Source organism: Microtus pennsylvanicus, chromosome 11 (assembly GCF_037038515.1).
Source record: "Microtus pennsylvanicus isolate mMicPen1 chromosome 11, mMicPen1.hap1, whole genome shotgun sequence".
In the NCBI taxonomy this organism is placed as follows: Eukaryota; Metazoa; Chordata; class Mammalia; order Rodentia; family Cricetidae; genus Microtus; species Microtus pennsylvanicus.
Window position 1 is genome coordinate 33,609,101 of NC_134589.1, and position 8,588 is coordinate 33,617,688.

The following is an 8,588-nucleotide window of genomic DNA, read 5'->3' on the forward strand; positions in this document are numbered from 1 at the left end:
TCTTTATACCTTTCCCGGGCTGGCCTCTCCAGGCCTGAGCCGAGGGGGTCGGCATCCTCCTTTCTCCTCTTCGAAAAGCCACCGCTCCCTCCCCCCACCTTCTCCAGCTCCCCCCCCTTCCCCACCCCCTCCTCCGCCCCGAGGCATTGTGGGAGGAAACAAGATGTGGAGCGAGAGCGGCGCGGGGAGAAGCCCGCAGTGCGGGGCCCGGCTGGCGCAGCCAATGGGGAGCGCGGACGGCGGCGCGCGCGGCAGGGGGGCGGGGGCGGGGCTCTATTTCAGGGCCGCGCGTCGGCCGCGCTCAGCGGCGGAGCATAGCGGACGGCGAGGCACCAGCGGGACCAGGCGGGCTGCCGGGTGGCTCGAGGCGGAGCGCGGGCGGCCGAGGGAGCTCGGAGGGTGGACGGACGGCGGCGCGAGCGCTCGGCCCGGGGCTGCGGGAGCAGGGGGACACCGCGGCGGCAGCGGCTGCTGCTGCAGGACGAGCCCAGGGGACACCGCCCCTGACCGCGCTCTGCTTCAGCCCAGCGCTGCTCCCCAGGGGCCTGTGCGGACTCGCCTGCGTGACGGTGAGCTGGGGCACGGGGGCGGCCCGAGCTCCGGAGACCCTCGGGCGGCGGCTGGAGGCCCCGCAACCCCCGGGGAGAAGCCGCCTGCCTGCGCTGCAGGGAGGCCTCTGGGGTCCGAGGCGAGCGGGTGGAGAGGGCTCGGGCATGACGCGGCTCCTCCCGCCGCCACCGCCACCTTCCGGGCCGTCCTTCCTGCAGAGAGGTCGCCCGGTCACTCCGGCGCTGCTCCAGGCCTGGAGGGGGAGGGCGAAGGACTGACCACGGCCTGCGGATCCGGCGGGGCGGCCGATGCATTCTCAATTACCAGATGTTGCCCGTGGTCGCTGTCCTCTGGAGGATGGGGTGGGGTGTGGGGGGGGGGGACGGCCCCCTTGGAAATCCAAAGGGAGGCGATAACGCTTTTACGTGTTAAGGAATGGTGCAAGGTGCTCCGTGTCATTTGAGGTTTAGCCTTTTTTTTTTCTTTTGTCGCAAGACCGGGGACAGACGATGAGAACTGTCCTGGAGAGCTCCTTTTGCGTCTTCGCAGGAGCTACTGGCTCGTGACTCAGGAAGCTGGCTTGGGGCCCTTTGGCCATCCTTTTATCTGGAGGCCCAGCTGCCCCCTCCCACGAGGGAAAGGCCAGCTGGGCTTCTAGCTCCTTTTCCTTTTCTCTCTGGCACCTTGGATAGGGCTTGCTGGGGCTGGGCCTCACCTTTCTGCGACGCCTGAGGGGCTAGGGGTGAAGAATCGTGGCTTTGTAGTCACAAGACCAGCATTATGTAATCGCAGGCTCCCTCTCGGAGAGTAAGATAGCTTTTAATTACTGTGACAGAGTTGATCCTTGGGGCTTGAGGAATGAGGCAGTGAAGCAGGTGAGCTTTTTTGGCAAAATGGTGCCAATTTCATACTTCGTTGTCTGTAGCCAGGCTCCACCCCCAACCTCTGGATTTGTAAACAGTGCCCCCTTCTGAGTGGTAACCTGGAACAGGCCACCAGGTGACATTGTTGTTTCTTCACTTCTAGAAAGGTCTCTGACGACACACCAGCCTTTTTCTTTGCTCAGACCTCCTAGAGATCGCCCTGTTTCTCTCAAGCCAGCCATTGTCTTTTTAAATGTGATTGTTTGCCCAAGGTCATTGAATAGTCAGCCTCTGAACCGCAGCCCTTGACCTTTTCTTCACCACCGCAGACTCCTTGGATGCTCCAGATTTTCTGGGGGTAGAGGGGGGTGGGGGCTTCCGATCTAAACACTAGCTGGTGTCTGCTTAAGTGGAAGAAGTCTTGCTTCATTTGACAGTGTCACGCAAAGGTGCCTTGGGTTCGGTCAAGGGCTTCTAGCCTGGCAGCCATGGTCTGAGTTCTTTTTATCTTACGCAGTGGGTAACGTGGAATGATACCAGGAATCTCTCCTTGAGCAGCCAGGCTCCTGTGTAGCCGGTGTAGCCGCGTGTCAGACTTGCTCAGAGGGAACAGCATCTTTTTTTCCCACTGGGCTGGACCACAACCAGTGGTGCTTTTGGAGTTGAGGTGAGGGGATCAGTGAGACTGGTCAAGGACAGGGCAGGATACGGTGGCCCATTTCTGTTGATATACCCAGAGGCTGCCAGGGTAGAAGGGTCTGTGCAGGATCAGCCTCGGAGTGGTTGCTTGCTGGATGGTGCCATGGCCCAGGAAGCTATGAAACAAGGCTATGACATGTTAACAGCCCTGTTCTTAGACTTCACGTGTCTGTGTCATGCTCCTCGTCCATCTACAGGTTTTTCTCGGTCCTGTGTTTTCCTTGGGTCTCATGGTAGCCGAGGCATTGATCTTCTTGCTGCTATCCCCCAAGTGTTAGAATTTCAGGTCTGAATCACTGTACCTGGCCCTGTTTTTATTTAAAAGAAAGTTCTTAGCTTTCCTGTCAGGATGATAAGATATTTCTCCAACTTTTTATTTCATTAATGCTTTTTGAGTGAATAAAAACAATTTTCATGTGAGGAAGCAAAAATTCAGAGAAATGACAAGTCACTGTTGGCTGTGACTAAATTCTAGAATTCAGAAATTCTATTGCACTTTAAAGATTGAACATGGTAGTAAGGAGTGGGGAAGCAGAAGGATGGGCTGTGATGATGGCATGTGACTGCTTCTCTAGGTAGAGGTGTACCGGCCCCCAGGATTTATGAGGTTGTTGTGACATCCTTGCCACCAGGCCTTGTGTCCGAAGCTCCTTTTATTTGTACCAAAGTGGAGTTGGCCTTTTTTCTGTGAGGGATAGTGAATATATTTTAGACTTTATGGGCAGAATAGTCTTTAGGACTCATCTCTGCTGTTGTAATGTATTCCTATAAAGCTTTGATTTATAAAAGCAGGTGTTGGTTGTGTCTGGCTGTTGGACAGCCAGCCCCCTTGCGTAGACTTCTCCTAGTTTGCAGATGCTCTCATATAACCTTAGTTAATTCTTAAACAACCTCCAATTGAGAGCTGACCTCATTGCTAAAATGGAGGTAATCGATACAGAAAGGCCAGATGACTTGCCCAGACCACAAGTGTTCAGAGTCAGGACCAGAAATCAGGGACACTAATGTTTAGCAGGTGTTGTCTGCCTTGAGACCAGTGTATGTAATAGTCAATAAATCAATCATGCGCTTAATCTTTTCAGGTGTTAGCTTGGGCTTTATCCTTAGGATAGTGCTGCGATCCCCATTTTACGACCAGTGGCGTAACACAAAGGTAAACTAACTTGCTGAAAGATACAGTTAGGGGATTTATTGTACCACTGTGGTTATCACCGTTGTCTTGCAGTTCAGAGTGCATGAAATATGTAGCTATTAAGAGTTAGAGAATTCGTTTTTTGTGTGTTTTTAAAACATGACATCTTACATCTACATTTCTCTTTAACTTGCCCTGTGTTTCCAAAAAGTAAGAACCATATTTCTATGAAAGCTAGTTAGTGTTTGGCTCTGGTTGGCCTGGAACGCAGAGATCCAACTACCTCTGGCTCCTAGGTGCTGGGATTATGGTGTGCTCCACCTCGCCCAGCATAGGTTTCCCTTAATGTCTCTCGTCTGTGTTTCATATTCTTCTTCCACCTTCTATAATCCCCCTTCTCTAGCCGTGAGGCTCCCACCCCATAGCTTAGCCTCCTGCCCATACTGAGAAGTCGTCAGCTGTACTTCTGTGCTCCCACTGCAGTGTCACGATGTCTGACCGCAAGGCAGTGATCAAGAACGCAGACATGTCTGAGGACATGCAACAGGATGCCGTTGACTGCGCCACACAGGCCATGGAGAAATACAACATAGAGAAGGACATTGCTGCCTATATCAAGAAGGTAAGCCTGTAGCGTGAGGACTGACAGTTGAGCTACATTCGAGATGAGGGCAGGGGTGGGGCAGCCAGTTTCTGAGAAAGCAGGTGTAGCCCTTCAGACAAAAGCTTGTAAATGTGTAAAACAGCTGGATTATGGGGTTATTCTGAATTGCCAAAGCAATCACCTTAATGATTCTTGATAAGAGCTCTGCTGAAGCTGCGTGTGTTCTACAAATAATTGTGCCACTGCAAGGCACTGGGGAAGGGAATACTACGCGGAGAAGCTTCAGAACTAATATTACTGGCCCAGTTGAGAATTATCCAATATTCAAAATTAACATTTGAATGAATACTGTTTGATTCTGAGCAGATTTTCAGTGAACGTCTTCATTTAGAGTGGTGTATCCTTTATAATCCTCATGATATGGAACATTTCCTTTCCCTACAAAAGGACTTAGGGTCTGCATATTTTTACAATGTTTACTACTCTTCTCCCTATATTCTCTTATTTTTAAGAAATTATGTGTATAGGTATTTTGCTTATGTGTATGTCTGTGTACCACAGTGCATGCCTGGTACCTGTGGAGGCCAGAAGAGGCCATCAGACCCCCTGGGACTGGAGTTACAGATGGTTGTGAGCTGCTATGTGGGTGCTGGGAGTTGAATCCAGGTCCCTGGGAGAGCAGCAGGTGTTCTTAACTGCCGAGCCAACTCCAACAACCCCCTCCCTACATTCTTAAAAGCACGAGCATAAAGCCTGGCCGTGGTGGGGCACGCCTTTAATCCCAGCACTCTGGAAGCCGAGGCTGGCGGATCTGTGTTTGAGGCCAGCCTGGCCTATATGTCAAGGTCCAGGATCTTGAATATTCAGACTCTTGATTTCTGTAGGGACTTTAGGAAATAATAGAGAAGAAAATCTGTTCTGATTCAACATAGGTGTGTTTTTTTCCTGAATATTTTAAATATATGGTTGGTTGAATATATGGATATAGAACCCACAGATGAACTGACAGTGTAATATTTATAGAAATGGTTCAACAATAGTTTGGTTATTGAAAAATTCCTAAATGGGGCTGGTGAGATGGTGCAGTGGGCAAGGGTGGTTGCTGCCAAGCCTGATGACCTGCGTTTGATTCCGGAAGCTCACATGGTGGGAGGGGAGAATGGACTCCTGCAAGTTGTCTTCTAACTTCTTCACGTGTATTGTGGCGTATTCAACCACTCCCAAATAAACAAATAAATGTAAATATTTAAAAGAAAAATTCCTAAATGAATACCTGAGTGGAAATTGTTAACACAGAAGAGACAGTTGAAGAGGAGTAAGCATGGGCTCCTGATTTCCAGTCAAGACCTAGCTGTGTTGTTTATATCCTTATCGTATGACTGTGTTGCTTTTCATGTATGTCTGTTTGTCACATGTGTACTTGGTCCCTGTGGAGGTCAGAAGAGGGCATTAGATTATTTGGAATAGGAGTTACAGGTTGCTGTGAGCCGCTGTGTGGGTGCAGAGAATTAAGCCCAGGGTGTTGACAAGAGTAGCCAGTGCTCCTTACTGCTCTCCCTCTCCAGCCCCCAGGACCCATGTCTTAACTAGAGCCATAGACCTTGTCATTGGTCATCTAAGCGCTGGCATTTTTAAAAAGTATGTGAAGAGTGTGGGGGCAGTCTGTGTAGTAGTAAGATGTGCCCAGTGGGGGCTCCAGTCTCACAGAACTCTTGTTTTCCTGCCCTTGAAGGGTAGAATCAGACATGGGAATCATGAGAGACCTTGTTATGTGTGGGGCTGGGGCTACAGAGTCAGTCATACGTGATTGATGACCTCACCAGTCCACCCAGAGAGAGAAAGTAGACTCTTAGTCTCTCAGCCTGAGAGGAAAGTGATGATGGCTCTCCTTCAGACAGTCTAGAATTAGGATTGAAGTTAATTTGGCTTCCTTTGTTCCTTTGTGCCTCCTGGAATTGTGTGGTGTGGGCGCTTTTAGGAAGTTAGACAAGTATGTGGAGCATCCAGTGACAGGAGAGCCATGGGGCAGCCGTGGGGGTGGGGGCGACTGTCCTTTCACAGTCTAGAACTGAGCTGTGGGCTGGGCCCTTTGTAGAGTGAGGGAATTGGCGTGCATGTCACACGTGGGGCCGTGTCGCTGCTCTCTGGGACGTCAGCAGTCCCCATTTGTTCCTGCGTGGAATGCTGGCTTAGCAATGTGTGAGGCAGTGGGTGACCGGGCCCCACTTAGCTGTATGCCGTCCTGGTTTCTGATTGTCATCTTGACGAGTCAGGGTGGGCAGGTCTGGGTGTGGGGTAACTAGAGGATGGGGAGATGATCAGGGTGTAGAGTGCTAGAGGCTTGGCTGCGAGGAATAATGGAGCCTTTGTGGTGTTGATTATTGATGAGGGTGGGAGTGTTGTTGCCAGCCTTAGAACCTGAGCCTCTGAGGCCCTGGGCTGGGGTGCAGGGTTGGCTTGGATACTGACGAGGTGGGTGGGAACAGCTGAATGTGTGTGCTGGAACTACTGCAGTGACTCCCCTTCTGAGTTTGTACCACCTTTCTTTCTCTCTCTTTTTGTAGGAATTTGACAAGAAATATAACCCTACCTGGCACTGTATCGTGGGCCGGAATTTCGGCAGCTATGTCACACACGAGACGAAGCACTTCATCTATTTTTACTTGGGTCAAGTTGCAATCCTCCTCTTCAAGTCAGGCTAGGTGGCCAAGGGGAAGGTGTCAGTGGCGGCGGCAGCAATGGCAAGCAGGCGGTGTTGCTGGGACTGTTTTGCACTGGGGCCAGCATCAGGAAGTCCTCTCCAATGGCTGTGCTACTGCATGGACTGTATACTCGATTTCATGTGTGTGTCGCAGTAAACAAAAACCAAACTTCTTTCTGTTTAGTTGCCTGGGGAAGAAGGCTGCTTTATGTTTATTTTTTGTAAGACTTTAAAGATTTTTTTTTTTGGTTGTACTGCACTAGGAACTCTCTCCCACCCTCATTTTCTCTTTCTCTCCCTGTATAAAATGCCCTCAGCGAAGCCCAAGAGACTAGGAGGCTGAGGACTTGGAATAGGTCTCTGGAGGTAGAGGGAACACTGCAGCTGCCTATTCTTGTGGTGGATGCTGCTTTAGAAGGGCCGGAGACTATGAGGACAGCTTTAGGATTGGCAAGGAGAGGGATAGGAAGTCGGGTGGGGGGATTGATCTAGTACCAGGGAGAATATTCCACAGAACTGTGACTTTATGGCTTGGGGCAGGGGTGGTGGGGTGCAGTGTTTAAGAGGCCCTGAGATAGATGTTTATGGTGTGGGAGTGGGGAGCAGATGTGTCTTGCTGTCCTTGTCAGGGTCTCTAAGTAAGGGCTGTGTCTTTGTGGATTACCTTCCTTTATTCTTCCAGCCAGAGGTCATGTGGGGAGGATGCTGGGAGTAGGATTAGCTTGACTTTGCCCTTTCCATTCTTCTGTCTGCTCCCTGCTCAGCCCTCGTTTTTCTCATTCCTCAGTTCTCTTAGAGCAGCCCTGTTGTTGGCTGGCAAGGGAATTTCTGGTGACTGTAGTCCTTAGTTAGGTCTTAGCGATCCAACCAAATCAGTGTCCACTCGATTCTTCCTGTGTGTTTGTGTTTGTCTGTGTGCGTGTGCGTGGGGTGGGTCTGGGGTAGAAGGGAGGGAAGGGGCAGGATACGTGAAATCTCTAGGGTGTACGGGGAGGTAGGGGGCACAGTTAGTTCTAAGTGGGCTTTTATGTTACCTTTTGGGGCAACGACAGGTTGGTGTCCCCTCAGCCATCTAGCTTGGACACCCTGCTTTGCCCTATAGCTGCCTGTTCCTGGGAATGTTTTTGGAAGGTCATCCAGGACAAGATGGCCCTACTGCCATCCACCCTGGAGTTGGATCTGGGGGCAGGGGGCAACTTGTGTCCCAACCTCTAGTGGGAATTGGGAATGAAAGAAACGAGGGCAGAGAGGGGGAACTCCTTGGAACAGGTCTGAAGTACAGTAATGAAGCTCTGAGAGTCAGGAAGTGAAGGACTGAGTGGGAGGACCTTCCAGAGAGGGTGCAAGGGAAACCTCGCTGTTGACATGATTGGGGTGGGTGGGGGTCGTCATTGCCAATTGAGCTGCTGGTTCTAATGAGTCACATTCAGAACATTGAGTGGGGTGACACTGTAAGGGTGGGGGAAATCTAGCTCCCCCAGCCCATTCTTGGGGGTGGGGGAAGGCAGGAGAATGCCCCTTCCTCCTGATCCCTTAGTGTGTATTGAGCTATTTTTTCTTCAATGCTGGCAGGGGAGGGTGGGAACTGGTAGTGACTGAGTTCCCTGTTCAAACGTTTCACTGGGTACAAGATTTGAATGTTTGATTTTTAGGTTTTATTTTTCTTACGAATGTCCAGATCTGTGTTTCTCCCTACCCTCCAAGACTGGCCAGTTGGAAGTGTCTAGTTTTTGTTCATCTCTCATTTTTGGTGCAGGGACTAAGACCCTGCCACATCTATGCTCTGCATCCACGCCTCTTTTGGACATTAAAGGTCGATTGATGCACTTCTGAGCTGTTGAGGTTTCTTTAGGGGTGAAGGTTTGGTTGGTTGGCCTGGTGCTGTTGGTGCTACATGGTGGGTAGAATGGTGTTTCCTAGGGTGAAGGAGAATGGGAGTGTGTTACCAATGGGTCATGGAGGTCAGCAGGGCTTCAGATTTGAAGCTGATTTGCTGGATCTTGGGAAGACTGCCTCTGAGACAGTGAAGTAGGTACCAAG

The 8,588-nt window shown here is 50.8% G+C and overlaps 1 protein-coding gene across 1 annotated transcript; it reads left to right on the plus strand.

The window, feature by feature from the left end:
* Positions 1–427: 427 nt before the first annotated feature.
* Positions 428–8,381, plus strand: Dynll2 (dynein light chain LC8-type 2). The gene is made up of 3 exons (XM_075991162.1): positions 428–569; positions 3,727–3,865; positions 6,412–8,381. Exons 2-3 carry the CDS (start codon positions 3,734–3,736, stop codon positions 6,547–6,549), a joined length of 270 nt encoding a protein of 89 aa, XP_075847277.1. The 5' UTR covers positions 428–569; positions 3,727–3,733; the 3' UTR covers positions 6,550–8,381.
* The last annotated feature ends 207 nt before the right edge of the window (positions 8,382–8,588 follow it).